At 31.2% G+C, this 24441-nt stretch overlaps 1 protein-coding gene across 4 annotated transcripts in view; it reads left to right on the top strand.

Annotated features, from left to right (window-relative positions):
- LOC143249662 (diacylglycerol kinase theta-like) overlaps window positions 1–11682 on the top strand; it is an 89988-nt gene extending 78306 nt beyond the window's left edge. For 2 of the 4 annotated variants that reach the window (XR_013027890.1, XM_076499937.1), the window contains exon 21: window positions 532–11682. Coding sequence is in view for 2 of the 4 variants with exons in the window: in XM_076499937.1 (XP_076356052.1) it covers window positions 532–621 (90 nt within the window). In the remaining 2 variants the exon portion in view is untranslated. The remainder of the gene's footprint in view (window positions 1–531) is intronic. The other 2 variants (XR_013027891.1, XM_076499936.1) reach the window with 2 other exon arrangements.
- Window positions 11683–24441: the final 12759 nt, after the last annotated feature.

Genomic DNA, 24441 nt, shown 5'->3' with positions numbered 1-24441 from the left:
TCTGAATATTTTATTGGTAACAGAAGAACTGCATTTTAACAGTATGACTTTTAATCCATTGTGATTTATTTTATTAAAGGATGTTATTTGCTTTTATAAGCTTCTTTTAAAATTTGAAATGCATATTACTTAAAGGACATGCTTGATAAAAGGTAACAATTTTATAAGCCATTCACTTTTGCTTAAATTATTTTAATTCCTTTGTACAGTGTGGGTGGAAGGATTCCAAACTGATTATACAATTTCACAATAATAATTACACCTACAACAGAAATAAGAGGTGTACAATTTAGACTTTTACATTTGACAAAAAAAATTGTTCTGCAAGGATAAAGAATAAAATAAGAAAGTGGGAAATTATGAGAAAATGTTAAAGATTATAAAGATGACACTCAACTGGCAAATTATAAGTTCAGTAAATCTGATGCTTATATTATGTGATCATTAAATAAAAGTAACCAACTACGAGCCCACAAGATTAGTCTGCTCCTTTAACAAAATTTAAATTTAAACAAAAAATTCTCTATGTAGGCTACCATGCTCAGGAAAAGTAAAATGAAACGCAGAAATACAGAAACAGCTCTTGCCTCATCCAGTGCAGAACGGTCTTATGAAGATTGACCTGTTTAATTAGAATGAAACCTAGCTAGGTGTAGTGATTCCTGTGGCTCTGTAGTCATTGACGTGAACACAGGAAGCTTCATTCATGCAAGTCGTGTTTCTCTCAGTGTCGAAGACTTCGACAAATAGAGTGTGAGGTCTGTCTCACTCGACAAGTGTGCTGTAGAGGTTTGATTTCTGGCCTCGTGAAGAAACATTGTCATGATCTAGTATCTTGGGGTTTTCAATTTCTAGTCAGTATGAAATTAAATTTTGAGTCTCATTGTTATTTCTTGTTTTAAAACTTAATACACATGTTGTAATGTTAAAAATATCTCATTAATCTACAAAACTGGTATTTATGGGAAGGTGTTGCATGTGCATTCTAGCTGTTTTAAAATATTAAGCTTTTTGTTACACTTTATTGATATATTTTGTTTGTTTTTTGTTAATAAAAAAACATAGTTTTTAAGGCTTACAAAAGAAATGGGAAGTATTTTGTTAGGTATTTAGTTTCAAATGTTTGTTTTGCTTAACTTCTTCTTGTATCTTTTGTTCTCTTTTTTATTGTTCTTTCAAAAACTTTCTGACCATATGAAAAACATCAGTTTTTACTATATTAAGTAAAATGTAAAAAAGTTTACATTCCTACGTAAACAGTTACTGTTTTCAATAATTTAACACCAACTTTACTTTTTGTTACACCTGCTATAATATGATAGTCATTTACAATTTTAAGACAGAAGTTCTACATTGATTTTTGAGGCATGTTACCAGTCTAGTCATGCAGCTTTGGCTTTTGTTTATTCAGAGCTTATGTATTGCTATCAAAACTGTAGAATCACTGGAAGATATTAAATTTAGTCTCTAGTCATTTAACACAACACAGTCACTATCTTATGGGTGTTTGACCAAAGCTGTTATTTTATCATTAAACCTCTAGAACGGTAGATTTTACGTATTGTTACCAACTGTTGTCAGATATGTGACGCATTTTTGGTAGCTTACCACTTATTTTAGAACTTACAATATATTAGTATTTAGTGAAAAGGTTTTCTTATTTTGTATGAATATCTTTTGTGCTTTTCATATTTTTGTTGCAATTACAATTTACTCATTTTAGGTCAAAAAAGCTTAAAATTATATGAATAACATTTAGCTTGCAAGAAGTTGAGTATAGACCCCTTTTATTACAAGGAATCAAGCATGACAGCCCATAGCTCTAATTTTATAACAGGATTGTATAAATTTTATTGAGGAGTGTTATAAATCTGTGTGGATGTTTTGAAACTAGCACCATCTGTTGGTATTTGTTGATTATTTTTTTTAAAGCTAGATCTACCATTTCTATCAATTAATTAGTGGGTTAGCAAGCATCATGTTTTGTTAATGTTTTATTCTCATATAAAAAGAAAGAAAACTTCTGAAGATTTTGACAGCTTGGAGTAAAAACCTTACACTTAATTGGATGAAACAGATATTTTGTCTTTTTTCATGTCACTATTTTGGTCACATTTCAGTTTTAAATTTTAACAGTAAATTATTGCTTTTCTTTGTTATAATATTGAATATATTTATGATGTGATTTCTTTATAGAGTTGTTTTGGTAACAAAACAACTGACACTATGTTTGAGGTATTACTAATTTAGTCAATTTTTTTTATCGTTATTCAAATACATACAGTTTCTACTTGATATTTCATATTCTTGATTGAGATCTTCAGGTAACTTTAAAATCCTCTTAGAATCAAAACTGAAGTTTTGGATCAAAGTATTTCAAAATGGAACCATGAATTTGGCCAACATGATTATCAAACCAAGCTTGAAAAATATCTTTTTTCTTACAAAATCCGCATGATGTCACAAAATGAACAACTGATATTATTGTCCTCCAGATGATTTACGTGCATCATTTAGTTACTTCTTCATAATGTGTTTTGCTCATTTGGTCATGTTACTGTAGCCACACATTTTGTTCTGTTTTTCTTATTCTCTCAGTACAAAGATATTACAAGAAAAACAAAGTTTTTCGTGTTCTGAAGTCTGACAAAGAAATATTTCATATTCATGAATAATGCTAAGCACCGACTACCTTTTGTTTTTCTTTTTGTTACTAACATATGCTTTCCCATCCAACTGTGCCAATGTTGTTGATTATTCCATAGTAAAACATTTCTTAATAATTAACTTAAGATGAATGAATTATATATGTGCTATGTGAAAAACCAATACATGAGAAAATTATTAATGTACATATTAAGCCAAGAAGGTGTTAATTAAAATTAGTTACAGAAAAGTAAGTAAACTTTTCAGTGACATTTCAAAACTGGAAAAGACTAATAACTATGAACAAACTTTACAGATGTATCCAGGTGTCGGTTCAAATCTGAAACTGAATTACCAAAATAAGCAGATGATCTAGATATATAATTATCTGATTCCAGTACCTATGCAGATTTTACTTAAATATTTAGCAAGAGTTTTAGAGATTTTTGACCAATTTTCCATGTCTTTTGTCATCAAACAATTTCTTTTTTTGAATATAAAATAACAGGCCAGTGAGGTTAGTGATCAAGGGGATTTTATAAGCTCCAGTGGTCAGTAATATTTTACATTTAACCTCTTTTATTATTTACATTACACATTATTTATGTGCTTATAAATGTGTTACAATTTCAGTTTGCATTTTCCTGTACTAATGCAGCTTGGTTTTATTCATTTGCTGAATTAGCCCTTCCTCTCCAGCTTTATCTTTCTCTGTATGCTGCTGTTTTTCCTATCTATGTTTTCTTGCTCTCCATTCCCATAGGCCACCATGCTCAGGAAAGCAAAAAGTAAAATCAAGAGGTGGAACACGGAGCCAAGCATGCTTATGTACAAAGAGACAGGAGCATCTACCTCCATCGTAGTGAGCCAAACTGAAGGCCCTCTCTAATGAAAATTACTCATTTTTGTCTTTGTGTGTGCTTTAATGTCACCTATGCCAAACTGTAGGTCTTTTTGTTTTTTCTAGCTCTATTCACTTAGCCCTGGCACTTATCTTTATGTTCTCTGTTGTTTCAAGCCATAAAAGACCTAACTATTGCTTACTACAATGTATTTCTCATTCCATTCTCATAAGCTTATACAGCATTATATATACCTTGAATTGCATTTTTAAAGCATGTTTTCTCTAATACCTGATTGTTTTTTATTGCTAATAATTTTATTAAAGTGTACACTGATCTTCCTATGTTTTAACTCTATTACTCTTGAAAGCTAAAAATGTATTAACTGTGATGTAGGTAAAAAAAGTATATCTTTGTTTTCTTTAGATATGGATATTTTGTGTATGCAATGTTTATTTTATCTGCTATTTATGAATGCAAAAAAGCACCTCTTGGCTTGCATTTACATGTCTTTAGTAAGTTAAAGTAAAAAAGTGAGTGAAATTTAAATATGAATATAGAAATACTATATTTTAGAGAAACATTTCTTCAAGTATTAATACTATAATGTGGTATAATTATTTTACTTAGCACAAGAAGAATAAATTACATATGTAATTGAAACTAAGATTGAAAGTGCAGTTAAAAATATAAATGATTTTGCATCCTGTACATGAATTTAAGTTGAAGTTATGTTTGAAAGCTATTAGAATTAATAGAAACTTGAGTACAAAAAAATATATATGGTATATTTTAAAGGAAAATATATTGAGTGTTGGTGCATTATAACTGTTTCACTTAATGAAATTTCAAATTATCTCTCATTCTTTGTATTCAATTACCTGTGTCTTTAGTTTCAAAACTATTTAAAGCAATTTCTGGACTAGTCGTATTTTGTTTGAAACATTTTTATAGGCATAGTTGGCTTGTTTTAATTTTGTATAAAACATTTTGAAGTAGAATGTGTGATCTCTGTTTAAGATTTGGATGCCATTACTAGTGTTTCAAAGTTATTGAACAGTCATTATCTGTGAGTGATTTTGTTTTTTTGTTTTGTTTTTTTCCCAAAGACAAATGTATTTAGTCAAGTTATTAAATTTGGTTAAAACTTATCTAAAGGGAGACATATATATAATTAATAATTAATGTTGCATAAAGCTTATTTTGAAAATAAATGGATCTAGTCACTAATGTTGAAAATATTTAAGTGTTTAGTTAGTTTTCTTTGTGTTTGAAACCTATTTAAAAGTAGTTTTAGGCTAATCACCACTATTGTTTCTAAGCAATATGAAGGAAGTTCTGGTAAGTTGATAGTTCTGTTTGATGCCTTTTGGTTAACAACTTCTGTGACAGTTACAGTTCTGATTCTTCTCTTAAAGATCATAAAAAACTTTCTTGTGTTTTGTTATGCTGACAAGGCCATTTTATGCTAGGCTGTGTTTACCTTATACCTTGTTGGCCAAAGTAACTGTTTGAATGGGTGAAGAAATTTGCCGAAATGAAATATGAAAAAATATAAACGTAAAACAGGTATAAAACGTACTCAGAAAATGAAACCTAATAAAAATAACATTTATTTTATATCAGTGATCATAAAAAACAGTAAAACTGCATGTAGTATTTTTCAAGTAAAGACAGTTTACAGTTTTATAAAATAAAAAAACAATTTCAGAGTTTTACAGAAATTCGGGTAAACGCATAAGTCAGTAATTGAAATATACAACAAAGGTAAGCATTTTTAAATGTTTCTTAAAACATTGTACAAATAAATCTTTTCAAGTTTCCAAAGCTGAGATTTCGTATAAATACCACATATATGAAAATAAGATACCTTTGTTTTATAGAAACTACTTGATCTATAGAAATTTTCTTCCAAAGTTTAAAAAAATGTCATCAAACAATTTTTTTCTTTTAAATACAATAAAACAGTTTATGTGAGAGATGCTTTGAACTGATGCACTGGGATAGTTTAGAATTAAAGGAAGTAGTATAATAAGTTAGTACTTCTGTTTGAAACCTTCTTATGGGAAATGTGGATATTCTATTTTCTTGTGTTTGAAAGCAAGAAATTATTTTGATACTCAATATATTTGAGATTTATTTAAAATGAAGATTTAATCATTTACTTTTCATGTTTAAAGATTTTCTATCCACAAGTGTTTGACTAATTATTGGTAATGTTCACAAGATTAATTGTAAAGACATTTTGGCTTTTTATTTTAGACAATCCAAATGAAAATCTTGCTATGTTGAAATCTGCATGAGGTGAGTGGTTTATTTGTAGCTCCCAAAAAGGATTGCTTTGTTTTTACCTTTAAACTTTGTAAAACAAGAACCATTTGTATGTAATCTTATAAATGGGTGTCTAACTGGTTACTTTATATAACTTGAAGAAAAATAAAACATTACTCATTATTGTTTCTACTTGAAACTATTGGAGGAATTATTGGCAAAAGAGAAGATCTTGTACTGCTAAAACAGATGTTACTTGCAGTGTTTAAGGTGGTCTTTGTGTTCTGGTTTTGTTTTCATTATCCTCGGCTGTCGCTTGTCAAAGGTATAACAAATAGAACTTTCGCTGTTAATTGAGTAAAGATATAAATTAAGGGCCTTTCTTGAATCTGTTTAATAAATGACTTTTAAAGTTACACAGTGAAATGTGTTTGCAGAAAATAGTAGTAAAATACATGATCTGCATTTATTGAAAAACACAATTAAAATTTTATATTAACATGGAAGAAGCTAGGGGTTTTATGTTTTTTTAATGTAGATGGTATTGTTAGTTTTAGCAGTAGAAAGCTTATTTGTGTACATACGTATTAACATGTAAAGTTGGATAATACCATAGTTTTTGTGGAGTATGATTAGTTCCAACCACTCTGGTAACAACAACAATAATACATTGACTGAAATCCTCAAATAACTTACACTTTTCTGAATAGGGATCGAAACAGAAATTAATGTAATTACACTTTTTAAATTAAGGATGGATATAGATTATTTTTACTTAGTGTTTCACTGCATATTAATAACTTGGTTTTCCCTTTGTTTATACTCTTGTATTTTTTTTTTCTGGCAATTTTATGTTGCAAGTAAGAGTGAACAAACAATTACTTCCCTTATTCTACTAGAAGTAATAGTTTAATTATTACTGTTTATTATAAGTAAATGATAATTTATTTGTAGAAGGATGCTAGAGTTTTACCTCTGATAAAACTAATATATTTCTGCACATTCCATCATTCTCAATGCACTTATTTTTCAGTTTTCTTGGTATATCTTGAATTTGTATTATATATTGCTGGTATCTTGTAAATAGATACATTATTATTTACTATCCTGTATAAGAAAATTATTAACTAGGACTAAATCCTGTTATCTTCTTACTATTATGAAGAATGCTTGTTCACACAACTTAAACCAGTACTTTATTTAGATACATTGCTTTGAAATAACATTATATATTTACATTCTGTAGAATCGCATTAAATATACTGTTTAATAGACTGAGTTATCTTACGTTATTATTAAACAAAATCTTCCACATATTAACATCAGTTTAAATGTGCAAGGTGCTATTATAATAAAACAGAAAACCTATACTACATTTGGTCATTCACACTTAAAAATAATTGTAGTAACACAAAGTTTTATGCAAATTGGAAATCCTAAAATTGCAGTTATCTCATTTGTATTTTTTGTCATGTTTTAATTGTTAAAATAATTAATGAAAATTGTAATGTAATATTAACATCTCAACACTGTATTATTGTGTATAAATGATATTTAGAAGAAACATAGACAAATTGTCAAATTTTATGCTTTTAATAATGTATTAATTAAATAATATACTTTAAACTAGTGTTTGGACATCAGCTGATTGTGGGATTCACTTATGTTATTTAGAATTAAGAGTAATATAAGAAATCTTTAGTAGATAAAATATTTTTATATGATGAGTTACAATCTTCATATGGATTATGTCTAAATTATTTTTGCTGTTTATATTTGAAACTAATCTTCATCTACTTGGTTCTTCTTATAAGGAGCTTTGTTTTTGCAGTTTTAATATCAGTATTTGAAGCTATATAAAGCTTGTTATACTAATATTGTTTTACTTCTGTAGGATGAAATATCAATCTTAGGTGCAGTTTCACTAAGTTAGGGTCATGAGTCGATAATGGGCAATCATTGTCATCTAGAAAATTATTCAAAAGGCTCAGTTTGTTACAAAAAGCTGTTTCTCAGAAGATGCAAATAAAGAAGTGGCATAGAGCACTTACTTCTGTTATATTAATTTTCAGATTGATTTCAATTTAAGAAATTTTCAAAATTCTTGAAAAATGTGTTGTTGTAGCAAAGATTTCACCTAACAAATGGTGCTAGTGATTGTGAACTAGAACGCCATTGCTAATTTCATTTACAGTAGTTAGATACGAGTTTAAAATATGATATAAAAGACTTTTATGTGCATTCTATATTCTTAAGAGATTGGAATTACAATTTGTGTCGCTCTTTTTATACATTTATTTAACAGTTATTTAGGTTTTAGTAATTTCACTGTGTGAAACCAAATGACCAAAAACTTGTGTATAGTGCTGTTGGTTGATTAAGAAAGATATAGTTTGTGAATATATGGTGATCTTTTGATTCATATGTTATTGTACAAGTTGCCTTTTTTGTGCACTATAAAACACTTAAATTATTAACCAGTCCTGAAACAGATTTACACAATTACTATGTTAGTCAGAAGGAGTACAAAATGAATAAGCACTTTTAATGCTTATTTGATGAGTTCAAAGGTTTGTGCCAATGGTATATATTAATTAAACGTATTTCATCTGTATTGTTCTTCCAAAGAGAGGATTTATTTCTATATTTTTTCATTATAATTATTTAATAAATTATTTGTTGGAGTTTAAGATATTTGGCCATCATTACCTTATTGGGCATAGTTTATTCTTGAAATTATACAAGATTTAATTCTTTCCTGTCTGAATGTATAAAACAGTGTGTTCTGAATTGGGATATAAACAATAAATGCATAAACACTTGTAATTACTCGAATGTTAAGTATCTTAGTCCTATACTTTGTAGTACAACAAAATTAGTATTGCATTGACATTGTCGGGAATTTTAAATCATGTCTACTTTTACTTTTAAAATATAATGCTGTTTGAGAGTAGTTAGAAGAAAACAAAAGTTAAACTTTTGCAGCAAGTCTTTTTTTTTTTGTATATCATGTATATGTAAAACAGGGTTATCTGTTATTGTAGATTACTACACAACTTGTGTATCAAAGGTCAAGGTTAGTGTAAGCCCCCTCCCCTCAGTTATGAAATGGTCAAACTAGTGAAAGTTTTAATATATATGTAGATTTATAGTACATTTCTTAATGTAATTTTTCACCAAATCCATGATGTAAACATATTTGCTGTGGGGAGTTTTTCTTTCCTGATTTGCTGTTTACTTAATGTAAACATATTTGCAAAATATGTTTATTCAGTGATAGATTGTTTAGGCAGAGTATTCACGATGAAACTTTGTAGAATGGACGTCAACTGCTTGTTGTGGAGACACCAGTGTAGAGGACAACGTTTCTAAAGTCCTCTGTTGACAACACCTACACACACACTGACCTGAAGATGAAAGGTGGAAGACTTTCGAAACATCATCTCTACACTTGTGTCTCCACAATAGGCAGTTCCCGTCCATTCTACAGAGTTTCATCAATGTTTGTTTAACTTTAGGTAAGAATTACATATTGTTTAAATACTTCAGAAATTGAAGTTCAATTTAGTGGAGGACAGTGATGAAATGTATGTTCCACAAAATTTGATTGTTTTATAGTAGATCAGGTGGAGGCAACAGTTGAAAGTCACTTGATCTTAGTAGAAGTTTTTGAAAGAAATAAAAGAATAAAAAGAGAATGAGAAGTCCACTATTCTAACATAATGTTCATTGAAGTTAATCTGTATTTTTATAATTCTTCAATGTTCTGTTTTCATTTCTTTTTTATGAACTCTTATAGTAGACTTTATTTTTTGGCAAGGTGTGTAATAATGCTTGAATTGTGAAATTAGAAAATGTACAAAAAACTAATTTTTTTTAAACACGCGTTGTATTCAATTTAATGAAATAGTGAAATAAGTACAAATACTATTCTGTGCTGGTAATGTAGCAAGAAAGTGAAGGTATGATCTCAAAATACATAGAAATACTGCTGTTATTCTTGCTTTTGATGATGAATCTAACATAATTGTTACATTTCCTTATAATCAAATAAGTATTTTTTTATGTTTACTTATTATTTCTTGTATGTTCATTATGCTGACATCTTTACATGCCATTAAACAATATTAACAAACACAAGGTACTATGTTTAAAAAAAATTGTATTATGTGAGTATATGTACATTTTTGTTCAAGGATTTTGCACACCACAATTTTCTAAACGTACACATGATAGTCTGATATTGGTGCAAAATGTTTTTCTGTTATGCATTTATGGTACGTATGGACCAGGCTCAATGTTGTTATTTTCTTAACTGTTTTGAAATATACTTTGTAATTTGTAGATTTGCAAATATTTAAGTGTATTAGTTAAAATGTTTCTATTGTTTTTGTCCTTAATTGAGGAAAGCCAAAGAGTTTAACTTTATAGCTAATTAGAATTATGCCTTCAATATTTACATCAGACTCTTCATAATTTTCACATATCTACCAAATCTAAGACTTGTCAGGAAAAATTTACTAATTGCCATAAAATGTCTGTGTAATATTAAAAAAATGTGTTATTCTAACAAATCATTTTGAGAGTTCTGTGTTCAATGGAATCTCTCTTTGACTTTTAATTATTTTGTATTTAAATAATTTTATGTAATCTTACAAATTAATGCAAGATTTTGTTAAAAAAAAGATCCCAAGTTCTTTTAAAGTAAAAAAATATTACAGGCAATTTATTTAATGTATGGATAATATAAAAGCTCTAGTTCTTGTAGAAATTTTGGTCAATGTATTTTTTAAATAAATACCTGTACATTTTGAATATTCATCTAACAAAATTTTCAAAATAAAACTTTAAATTTAACCTATATATATAAATTTCTTTGGAGAATTTGTGTTGTTTGAAACTGTATTTGTAATGGGGTTGTATGACTCACGAGAAAATATGTATTAATCCATAACTTATTTTGAAACAAGTACTTTGTAAAATGTAGTAATTTAGTTTTTAATTAACAGACACACACACACACACAAACATTTTATTTTACTGAAGTCAAACTTAACAGTTTACTTACTGGTGTTTCTTTTATATTGATTTTTATAGAAAAGTTTCTTTTGTATATTCAAAAACACAGCAAACGTTACTTGATTAGAGAACTAATCTTTAATGAAACACTCAACCAGAGCTTGTTGTAAATTTTTCATTTTCTTTATTAAAAGAAATTGTTCCAATATGTTCCTTCTTCCTTAAAGGTAATGTTTTCTTTACTAGTCATTTCTCAAGACCCACACAAAAAATGTTGTAATGTTAAACCTCATTGTAGAGATGTAAATTTTGTGTACATTATTTACCATAATTTTTTATTTACTTATAAATGTTAGCATTATTATTATTATAAATAAACAAATACATACATAAAAATTATGATAAATGTGTATGTTTGCTGGATAATCCTAATTGTTTAGACTTGTTTTTGAAGTTGTTTTCTCTCACCCATCTGAACATAGTTCTTTTAGTTCATTGTCTAAACAAATACAAGTTTTAAATACTACAATGTGTGCTTTCAAGGTTAATGGTTCAGCTGATTCTGTAAGATATCCTTGTCTTTACTTAACTTATTACATCTGTGCTCTGCCTATTGTGAGCACTATTCTTCATCATGTAAATGTATACTTCTACAATACTGTAAGTAATACATAGATTAAAGACATGAAACAAGATGTAGCTTTCTAGAACATCCAAAATCAATCAACTAATCTTGTATTTACTGCTGCATGTGTTGTATGAGAGTTTTTATGTTTTTTGTTGTTGTTCTTTGGATATTTCCTGCTCTCTGTTGTTACATTATTATTACTATCATCATTTTTTATGTATTTCAATGTAATATTAGATATAAAAATCAATTAAAACATGTAATGTGATGTGAAAAGTGGTGTTGTGTCCCTTCAGTCCACATTTTGTATTTTTAACTTGCGCTATCATACATACAAGAATGATTATATTTATTTATTTTATGTACAACAGGCTAAAGTCCATTCGTCCACAAAGCTCCACCCACAGTTTAAGTCCGATTTGGATGAAACTGCGCACGATTTTTCAACATTATAAAGAAACCCTCCTTTCAAATTTTCATTACAATTGAGTCTGTTATTAAAAATGTATTTAATACATATGCCCACGTTTTTAAAGAAATGAATCAAAAATAGCTTTGTATTTTGCAGAAACGAAAACGTTATACCTTCGCTTAAAGTTAAAAAATAACAGGACTTTGTAATGTTTGTTTTTTTTCTTTAAAACGCCTCCTTAATTGAGAAATGGCACTCTTCCTTTTTAGTAATGTACATTAGTGTTCAACATTTATTATCATCAAAGAAAGTGGCTTTAATGCCAAATTTAAAACTGAGTCTTCCGAGTGGCTAATCGTTCAGATATTTCAGAAGAAACGTGCAGGGGAACCGAAATTATTAACAGAACTGTTATGTGACTGAATGAATCTCATGCCCTGCGTAGTAAATCGTTGCATACAAGTTTGCAATAATTTTGAAGTAACACGTCAGTATGAATATATAGTGATCAAAAATCACAATGCCAGATAATTGCCAAACGGAAAAGTGACTTATCACAGAGAAAGTCCGCCACTTTTAGAAAGAAAAAACGTTAGAATGCAAGTTAAGGAAGAAAAAGAGAAGCTTGCTCACCATGTTGTGAAACAAGATCCAGTAAGAAGCCAAGAATAATTCGAAATATGGAGGCACATAAATTTGCTCGCCAAGATCCTCACCCAACAGTCGCCGGTAGAGCGGTGTTTCTGCCAGTAAGGGATAAAAGTTAAATCACTTCATTGTATCATAGAATGGCTTTAATACCGTTAAATGATCACTTGACTAATACACAAAGTTGAGAACTTTCACATAAATAATATAACTTCCTTTTGTTTTTGTTTAGGAATTAAGTTTGATGGATGTCTTTATAAACAAAAGTATGAGACTTTGTTAATTTTTTTCTTTGTATGGTTTTTACGAACATCATTGGCTGGGTGATTAGGGAGCTTGACTCGTACTCTGAAAGTCGCGGGTTCGATTCCCCGTCACACCAAACTTGCTCGTCCTTTTAGCCGTGGATACGTTATAAGTTTCGATCAATCTCACTGATCGTTGCTAAAAGAGTAGCCCGAGAGGTGACGGTGGGTGATTATGACTAGCTGCCTTCCCTGCTATCCTTACACTGCTGAATTAGGGACGGCTAGCTCATATAGCCCTCGTGTAGCTTTGCGCGAAATTCACAAACAAACTACATTATAATAATGCTATATTGTGATTGCTTCTAACTAAAAGATTTTTACAAAGTTGTCTGACATAGTTCAGTATAAAAAGCTTTGAATTATTTACTTGATTTTTTTCAGTTTAGAGAATATTTTCATATGATCATCATCGAACAAACAGAACTAAAATATTTGAATACTTTTCTCCCTGGTTCGTTTTCAAAAAAGTAGGTAGAAAGGAAACTTGGTTTATAACAAATACACCAACTGACTACTTTAAAAGTAACATACAAAATGAATTTGAGAAGTGACTACCTTTTTCTCATGATAAATTTTAAAACGTGGAGAAAATCTTTCGAGGCACTTTATCTTTTTCACATTATCGTGTGAATGCAAGGTACTGAAGGTGATTATCTGTGTTATGCACGTTCTTATGGAAGGAGTTTAGCATTATGATTCCTCTAGAAGGGTAAAAATTACTTAATAGTGTAAAAGAGCAATACTGCTAGATGTATCCACTCCACAATGCTGCATTTTTGCCGTGATGGAGGGTTCTTTCAAGATGATAAAACAGCATTGCCCCTTATTTTCTGAAATGGGTTCGGAGAAGATGAAAATGGCATCTCTGATATTTCCTGGTAAGCCTCAGTAATCAGCTCACAATTCAAATTAGCATTTGTAGGATTAAATTAAATGTCACATTCACCACTATAATTCAGTTCAAATCAGTTGCAGACCATATCATTACATAAAGTATGCTTGCCCAATACAACTTCCATAATCTTATGGATCAGATATTACAATAGGTGTGGGTTCGGTTGAAGTAAACAGTTATTGTAATAGGCCTTAAACAAAATTATAATATTTCAAGACGTAGAAACAGAAAAAAGGAAATTTGTCGAGGTGTTCATGCTAGAAGAGAATGGTTAGAATAAATACCATTTTCTGCCGTCTAGTATTGATGACAGAGGTCATCCATTCTTCATGACCTTAATCCTTCAAGAATAATCTTGTATAAAGAGTGACATTTAAGTATTTACTTGTACACAAAAGATATGTATAAATGTGATGAGAAACATAGTATAGTTTATTTCTCAATTTTAAGACACGCTTGAAAAATATTTATATAATTCAGTGATTCATTTTTTTTCTTCCTTGTAAACAAGATGTTTCTGTTATTGTTGCTAGAGGTAAGAGTTTTCTGTAGTTAAAAAGGAAGAAAAACAAACGGTCACTGAGTAACACGGAAATAAATTCCACAGACACGTTACTAATAAATTTAGGGAGTTCTGTTTTCATGACAAAGAAATTGCTTTTAAGTTAAAATGAAGTTAGTTTTATGAGCATTGCTCAGAGATATAATTTCGTAAAATAGTTTGAAAAGTTTATTTTGCAAGATACAAACTGTCACGTTAGCGGAAAGAGATGTTAATAACGTGAAAAAATGCACATATTTACGTTTTATTATATAATATAATTTAACATAAAAGACACCCACTACAATTTGCTAAAATATCACAGCTATGGTGAAGTTTAATGTCTTACTTGCAAACAAATGTATATTCTGATAAGCACCAGGTCTGAATTATCGTGTTATTTTTTTGTTCTGGGTTGGGAGTAATGCATGAAAGCTATAACATCTTTAATATATTTCTGTGAATCAAAATAAATATTAAAAACTTTTAAATACTAAAAAAATTTAAAACATCAACAATAATGATTTTTTTATATGTTTGTTTGTTTTTTGGAATTTCGCACAAAGCTACTCGAGGGCTATCTGTGCTAGCCGTCCCTAATTTAGCAGTGTAAGACTAGAGGGAAGGCAGCTATTCATCACCACGCACCGCCAACTCTTGGGCTACTCTTTTACCAACGAATAGTGTGATTGACCGTCACATTATAACGCCCCCACGGCTGGGAGGGCGAGCATGTTTGGCGCGACCCTCGGATTACGAGTCGCACGCCTTACGCGCTAGGCCATGCCAGGCCTTTTTATATAAAAGATCCGTGAATAACTAAAAAGCGCAGGTTATACAGTGATAGTCCTGAATTTCGTACGATATCACAAAATACATTCCACGCTGTAGGTGCATTGTTAGAGTAACATTCAATCCCTTGGAATGGATGGTATATTGCTGTTAGCTGAGTGCCTTACTTGTCAGTAGGTGAAATTTGTGAATAGTGACAAATGGCCCAGTAAATAATTAAAATTTCGCAAATTATTTAAATTATATTCAAATTATACACAAAGTGTGTGTATGTATGTATATATACAAGAGTATTATTAATAATTGTTTATTACAAATAGAAATTGTCCAGAGGGCCTAACTGATAATTGTATATTTCGCGCTAAGTGGTGATTGTTTGTTTTGTTTTTGAATTTCGCACAAAGCTACTCGAGGGCTATCTGTGCTAGGCGTCCCTAATTTAGCAGTGTAAGACTAGAGGGAAGGCAGCTAGTCATCATATATCCTACTATCTAGCAGTGATACAGGACTGGCATCGTCCTATGACCAAATGAGAAGTTCGTATTCTTCTTGACTTGACATTATGTTACTGATTGTTTGTGGCCCACTTCACCAAAACAGACATACCCCTATTAGTTTTTATTAAGGTAAATATACTTTATATGGAATGAATTAAGTATTATAGTTTCTGATGCATAACTTAGTAGAAGCCTGATTGGTGATATATCCCTGACAAGATTGTAGGTTCCTGCTAGACCAGGGGTTCCCAACCGGTGGGTCGCGAAGCCTTGGCAGGGGAGTCGCGTAGCTTTGTTAGAAGTAGCTTGGGATAACATTAATTTTATTTCATCAATTACATTTTCATGCTCTTACATTTTTTTTTGTTTCGGTGCAAAGCAAAACGTGTGCTACGTTAGTTGAATGTCATTAGGTGATATTATGGGTGTATGTATGCGTGCCGGTGAGTGAATGTGCCTGTGTGAATGTGTATGTGTCTCCAACTGTATGTATGTGTGTACTAGTGAGTAGCGAGTATGTGAGTGCACGCGCATGTACGTATGCTTGTGTGTCTGTTTAGTTGTGATTAAGTGTGTGTGTGCTCGCTGTCGACACGTGAGTCACATGTCCGTTGCTGATTGGTGGATGACGAATCGCGCGACTGGCCACGCTCCCTTCCCTCCCAATACTTACCCCATCATTACTCTACCTGCACCCCCCACAAGTAGTTAGTGTAAGATCTACAGTTGCCAAAGCGCTCATTATTCAACATTTTTATTTTATTTTAACAATGAGATAAGTAAGCAGTAGAGGTGAGTTGTGTCCATGGCTAAACGGCGCAGATACTCAGAATGCTACCTCAACATTGGCTTCACCACTGTGCTCGCCAACGACGGCATCGAGAAACCAAAGTGTGTTTTGAAACATCCAGAACACGCAAAGAAGGGTTTGGATTTCTTCAAACGGCATGAACTGTGTCTTAAAAGCCAAAGAATGGATAGAAGTGGGTCGTTTCAGCAGCAGAGTGCAGCCGTAGTGGAAGCTTCATATGAGATTGCATTCCAAATTGCTAGACAAAAAAAGCCTCACACAATTGGAGAAACACTTCTTAAACCCTGCATGATGAAAGCAGTAAATCTTATTTTTGGAGAAGCCAGTGCAAAGAAGATGCAGCAAGTATCCCTGTCAAATAATACTATACAGAGGCTCATTTCTAAAATGTCTATGGATGTGAAGGAACAGGTTTTGACTGAAGTCGAGGGTTCCCCTTTGTTCTCCTTTCAGCTCGACGAGTCAACAGATGTAAGTTCATGTTCTCAGTTGCTTGTCTTCGTGAAATACATTAACTCAGGTGACATCAAAGACGAATTCTTATTCTGCAGTGCACTTGAAACCACAACAAAAGCTGATGATGTCATGGAAAAAGTTTCAACTTTTTTTCAAGACGAAGATCTTCAATGGGAAAACATGTATGGGGTTTGGACGAATGGGGCACTGGCTATGCTGGGATCGAAATCAGGATTCCAGTCGAGAGTGAAGAAGCTAGCACCTCAAGCAAAGGGCATCCACTGCATGATTCAGTGATATACTCTCGCCAGTAAGACTCTCCCTGCCTCTCTGCAGGAAGTGCTTGAATCTGTAATTAAAATTGTAAATTATTTGAAGACTCAAGCACTCAACACTCACCTATGCAAAGACATGAATGCTGACCACGAAGTCCTTCTCTTCTACACAGCAGTATGTTGGTTGTCAAAAGGAAACGTTATTAATCGTGTCTTTGAAATGAAAGATGAAATAAAGCTATTCCTGGAGACTCAAGAAAGGAAAGATCTTGTAGCTCACTTCAAAGATGAAGCATGGAATAAAAGGGTTGTATACCTAGCCGACATTTTTGACCAGCTGAACAAGCTCAATTTGAAGCTTCAAGGAAGGAAGAACACATGTTCTCCTTTTTCAAGATAGTCTTCAGGGCTTTGTTTCCAAACTGCAGAACTGGCGTCGGAAAACCAATCTTGGAAACATCGCTATGTTTGAAAAACTTTGTGGAGTGATGGATGAGTCTCAGATCTAACTGGATCAGTTCCTCAAGGATGAGATTACCGAACATCTTCAGTCTCTAGAAAAGGAAGCCAAGCGTTACTTCCCTGAGCTATCACAGGAACAGGAGGTCCTGGTAAGGAACCCATTTTGTACTGAACTTGATGTATCCAGCATCCCACATGATATCCAAGATGAATTCTGGACCTAAGGAACGACTCTTCAGCTCATGATCTCTTCAAGGTGAAATCCGTGACTCAGTTCTGGTGCGCTATGTATCAGTCATACTCCAAAGTCAGCATGATAGCTTTACGTGTCCTTGTTCCATTTGCTTCTACCTACTTGTGTGAGGCAGGATTTTCCACTCTTGTCAATATAAAAACAAAGAATAGGAACAGATTGGATGTTGGAGATGACATGAGACTGGCTCTAACAAATGCTCAGCCACGAATTTCAAAGCTTGCTACTGAAATGCAACATCAGGCATCTCACTAGCTGGGTTGGATAGCTGTTCAAACCTATGTTAATATTATTTTAAGAAATATATGTTCTTTTTGTGAATTCAGTTTGGACCAATGTGATTTAATTTGCTAATAAATAAATACAGAATTTTTAAATATTTTTTTTAGATGTTTCTTTCCCTCTACTTCACAGAAAATAAAAGAAAAATTAAGCTGCTGATAGTAAGCCCTAAGTAGGGGGTCACATGGGTTTCAAACTTTTAGGTAAGGGGTTGCGAGTGCCAAAAGGTTGGGAACCCCTGTGCTAGACACTAATGCCAATTGAATCATAGCAATGTTATCACAGTGGTAGAATGGAGTGCAAAATGTAACTGCATATGCTTGTGGCTCTTGCATTCCAATACTATAGGATAAAAAATTACTTAAAGTTGTGATCTCTGTAAAAAGCTTTCAACACTGCACAAATACTGGATGTACAAATGTGTGGCTAGTGCAGATAGCCCTCAAGAAGCTTTGCATGAAATTCAAAACAAACCAATCCTTACAGAGGATATTTTGAAATCACTACTTACCCTTGTATATGGAATAATATCTCCTATGTGCACTTGTAGTTACTGACTACTTGAAGAAGTGAGATAAGCTTATTCACTGCTTGATACATTTGTACAGTCTATAGCTGATGGTTTCAGCACCTTAAAAGACCCATATAGATCAGGAATCTAACATTAACAACTACCTGTTCTTTGAGTTGAAAAAAGTGTTGGATTGATACAAATATGCACTTCACTTTATCACCTATAATCTGATAGAATGGATGATAAAGACTGAATTTTATGCTTGGCAAGTTTGTAAACCTGACAAAACTGGCTGAGATGAACACTTGCTGTACATCAGGATAGATAATGTGCAACTAAATAGAAGTCAACAGTCTGTTCATTGAATATTCTCATACTTGGTTTGGAGGTATTATTCTCTGAAGATGTGTTGTATGATACTCCATCTAGAATGAACGTCCCACAATAATATGTGAAGTAGTTAAAGAGTTCATTAGTTGATGTGCACAAATTTACGTATCAACAGATACGAAAAACCATAAGAGAGGATATTTACTACAATAAGTCAAGGAAGCAATTAATGTACTAAAGTGAAGACTGGGTAAAGTTTTGGTATTTGCCAACAATACAGAAGCCTGTTGGCTTTGGCCAGACCAAACCACATCTTGAACTCTGAGCAGAGTACATATGGTGCTTTTGTTTCACTCATTGTACAATGTTATACTTTAAGGTGGAATCTAAAATTATTTGGCAGAAATAATCCAATAGAACCTGTAACCATAAACAATAGAAAACAATATATCAATGGTGAAAATATAACTGGGAGGGGAGAGGAGAACAAGGTGAAATGCTAAACAAAAAGAGAGACATAACATTCAGAGAAGAAAAATTAATTTCATTCAAAACAAGTTTGACGAAGATACTGGAGGTGTACAAATTATTGTAATAATAAGACTGTTAAAGTATATAAATACATCAGTGAAGTATGTAAAAACCATAATGATAAACAGAACACATAAATACTGTAATGTAAAAACTGAAAAGTACAGAAGGGCTATAACAACATGGCTGGATGTTGGGATTGAAATGGATATCAATGACAAAATAAAACGAATTGGTTAATGCACATATTAAACCAGCTATACCTGCTTATACATCTTCCTATGGAATCCAACCTTAAACATCATTCAATACAAAATATGGAATAGAAACTATTTGGTTTACACACCTATTATCAATACTGCTGCACCATCTGTTACTACTCTGGTCATGTCACTACCATACCCAATTCCAGAATTTAGTTGACCAATTCGTGAATAGTGACTAATAAAAAACCAATTGACTATGATGAATAGGATCATGAGAGGCATATCAGGCACCATGCCATCAGAAGATGTTTCAGGAATGTGACACATTTCCACAAACAAAGTTGATTCCAAGTTCCTTTCCTGGTCCAAGTACATTCTGCAGACAACAAAAGTTTTAAATGAGTTCATTGATGACTTTCCTTACTAGTTTCTGCTTCTTGTTAAGAATAGCATATGCTTCTGGACATTTGGCAAAACAGTTCATCACAATCATGATGCATTCCTATTCACTATTACACAATTGCAGAAAATAAAGCACATTGATGGTATCTCTGTTAAGTGGTGCTCCAATACAACACTATTGTAACTGCTCATCCTGATTCATATAATCAGGATGATTATATGCTACTAAACAAATTCTAAGAAGTTTAAATGAAAACAAAAATCCTAAAAAAGTTGAATATATTCATTGAATTAGTGTATTGAAAGGGAAGGAAAACATCTTACAAGAGGTGGTAGATATGTTTAAAAAAAACAACCAAAAGACAACACAATAGTACAGCTTAAATATTAAAAGGATCACTTTCTGAAACTCTTTTTGCACTAATGTCTTATAAAAAATACAAGGGACTATTCCACAAAGAAACATGCCATTAAACTCCAATATAATTTCCACTTACATTAGCTTTACTCTAGCACTTTCATTCCTATTTGTTCTGAAAATCTAATAATCAAAAGTATCTGGTAAGTATCTATAAAGTTTTTCAATATTTTGAAATGGTTCTATCAAAGGGCTTAGAACTTTAGAGTGTTAGACAAGATGATCATTAAAAATAAGTAGTGTAATGGCACATTATTTCATGGTTTTGAGCAAGGAATTGCAAATGTTGATGAGTTACTGGCTGTCATTTCAGCTGTAGTTTTTTATGGTAGTGTCTTGATTCTAAATGAAAAATTCCAGTGTTTTATTTCTTATTGGAGAATTACGTGAGATATAAATTGTCTACATCAGCTGTGTGATGTAGTGGTAACAATTTCATTTGTTACATGTGATGAACTAAATTTCTACTTTATGATGATAAAATGACATGGGGCAAACTTTGAACCCTTACACACCATTCCCCATTTCCTTTATCTACCACTAAAGCTCTACCTTATACTTGACATGCATCACATGCTGAAATTATTACAAAACTGTTGGAGACCAAGAAACTTTTCAGATGGAGATAGATAACAAATTAGCTGACAGTACATCAAAACAATCCATGACTTACAAAGTGTATCAAAAAGTAAGAAACAAGTTAAAGAAACCCAAATAACATGGGAGAAATAGAAAATGAAGGTTAATCCTGCAGCACAAACCACAAGTTCCAGTGTGTCAAGATACCCATACAACAGTAGAGTTTATTATAATCATTCACCATAACTTTGACTTTCTGAATTTGAAATAGTCTCATCTATTTTCTTTAACTTACACATGTAGCTAGATATTCCTTTATATACCATAACAAGGAAGTTTGCATTTACTGGAATCTCTCTGAGAAGTCAGCATATCATTGGTATTTGATAAGCTTGTGAAAGTTCCTAATATTCTCCTGAAGTCATTTTTAAATACAAATTTAATTAATATCATTTATAGTTCATTTTTATTGTTGGAAACCACTTCAGAGAGAGTTTGTTATAATCTAACAACAATATTTTATTGCTTTTTACTCATGAGGCATGACATTAAAGTAACTGGAGGTAATTCAGCAGCCAAATATCAATCTGAAATGTTTCCAGTGCATTTCACAAGTTTGTTTGCTTTGTTAAATGTTTCCATAAAGTTACTTGAAAAATGTTGCAACTGTCCCTAATTTTGAAGAGACAGAGTAGAAGGAAAGCAGATAATCAAACTCACCTACTACACAGCTCTTAGTATACTCTTTTACTAGGTATAAAGAGATTGACTGTCACAGTTAAAAACAACTAACATGTTAGTGACAGGCCTGCATTTGATAAGAATTCATGTCACATCCAAAGTGAGAACTTATATTTGAAGTTTCCTATACTAGGATGTATGGGCCACATTTATATTTGAAGATTCCTATACTAGGAAGTATGGGCCACATTTATATTTGAAGTTTCCTATACTAGGAAGTATGGGCCTTATTTATATTTGAAGTTTCCTATACTAGGAAGTATGGGCCACATTTATATTTGAAGTTTCCTATGCTAGGAAGTATGGGCCTTATTTATATTTGAAGTTTCCTATACTAGGAAGTATGGGCCACAAGCATAGATGGAATTACAAAAGGAAGACAATTTCAAACTCAATTTCGTTACTTTCGTGGAACCTAGTTCCACACAGCATTCATAATAATAAAGTCAAACAGTTTTCAGTTACTATACCAAAAATTATAGTGATCAAAAAAGTAGTTCAGGGTGACAGATGTTTACACACAAACATAATGGAGCACCTTTATAGTACGATGATTTCAAGAGTTCATTAATATTTTAAACACATTTAATATCAAAGAAATAGCATGTAACAAAATTCAAGAATGTAACGCATTTCTGATTCTTATTTTACACTTTTCAAACTTTACTCAGATATGTGTTCATCTTTGGAAAAACATATTCTCATTATTATGATCTCAAAGTGACAGAAATAAATTAAAACATTTATAAATAAGCTGTTGACACAAATCACTTGACATAAAGTTATGATTTTTTAAAAAAATAAATACATTGCCCTTTAAAATTACTTTTAATTACTGTTACAGCTTTATTCAGTTTGTTTTCATAGAAGACTTAAAAGAAACAGAAATCTTCTTGAATGGTTTACTTTATATGATGTTTATGCCATTGCCCTGTTGGATAATGGTGGTGATGACAGTTCCTGTGTATCTTCTGAAATACCAACCACATATTCTCTAGTGCAAAATTACCTGAAGATGTTACATCAATACAAAGAGTTTTCCACCTTTTTACTCTCATGATTACAGAAAAGCTAAGGTATATAACACATTTAAGTAAGGTCAGATAATAACGTTCCAAAATTATTGGCTTTTCTGATTAATTTTAAGCCTAAAATCATAATGGTGTTTCATGATAACCTATTTTACAGATTGAGTACAATATGACTTGAAAGTAAGTATTGTAAAGGATAATAAAGGTAAATAAATTATTTTATTTTTCATTAAAAAATTGTTGGCCTAAATGATTAGTGACAAAATTAATAAATAAATGTCTTGGTAAATAATAAATATAAAAAAGCTATTCCACTTTGGTTTTACTAATCCTAATGTTGTAGGGGCCTAAGAAATTAGTAATAAATTCTTAAATTATTTACCAATGTGACACTGTATATGTTTTGTATACAGGTATTAAAAACTTAGTTTAGTTGCCAAAATGTGTATTTATATGGACGAGTGTAGTCTCAAAGTTGCAACACATGTAGTAGCATCATATACTTAAGACACTTAAAATGAATAAACTGAATAATAAATAGTTGATCTGTATATGTGTGTGATCTGCTGTACCACCAAAAGCATATGAAACCCGACTACTCCTATTATAATTCCCTAGTACGATGTAGATTTTGTGATTTTCAAAACAGACGAGACCTTACTATGCTTTCATAGGCTGTAATTAGTTTACTTCTATAACCCAGAAAACAAATGAATATGTTGTTGATTTTCCAGTCCTTCTGAACACTGAGTAATGTTAATTCAAGTGAAATAAATATAGTAAAAATATATAAAAAAGTATTTGTTGTTAACACAAATAAAATATTGACATTAATGAAAACCACAAATCTAATTTTGATGTGTAATGATCTTTAGTTAAAAAAAGATAAAAATACAGTTTATCAACTTAATTTTGTTCACACCAAAACTGTTATTGTTCAAGAAATTGGTGATATAAATAGCATTTTGACCACTACTTTGTCACATACACATCCAGTAACGTCTATAGCAAAGACAGTGTGGTTGACATGTTATTACATTCTTCTTTACTTCACTTATAAGTTCTTATAATCTTAAGAAGCTGAAAGGGAAGCATGATCATCCTTCTAGAAAGCAATCAATTCTTTAACAGCATACTGTATACTGACATTTAAAACTTATAATTTGGAGAGAATGCATCATTTGGTTTTTAAATAAAACACAAAAGACAGTTAACAAAAACATAACCACCAATGTTATTTCTAAGTGTGTAATTTATTTTAAAAAATCATATTAATCACCCCAAAACTGGCTGGAGAACAGTTTTATATTAAAACCATTTAACATTACAAATATTAATGTAAATATTAACCTTGTATAAATATCATAATTGTACATTTAGTCGTATGCAAATTGTAATTTTTTTTTTATATATACTAAACTGGAATGTTAGTAAAGCAGTTTGATTCTGACACTTTGTGTTTCTTACCAAGCAGAACAATATTTTATACACTTACATACTTAAACATTTAAATGTTTAAACCTTAATCTACACTTATTTTATCAAAAGAAAGGCAACAGTAAGTTTGTTTGTAGTTAAACACAATGGGATATCTGTGCTCTATTCACTATGAGTATTGAAACCAAGTTTCTAGTAATGTAACTCTACAGAT

This window comes from Tachypleus tridentatus, chromosome 4 (assembly GCF_004210375.1).
Source record: "Tachypleus tridentatus isolate NWPU-2018 chromosome 4, ASM421037v1, whole genome shotgun sequence".
Lineage (NCBI taxonomy): Eukaryota > Metazoa > Arthropoda > Merostomata > Xiphosura > Limulidae > Tachypleus > Tachypleus tridentatus.
Note: the sequence above shows the minus strand (reverse complement) of the source record. Positions and strands in the feature narration are given on the sequence as shown.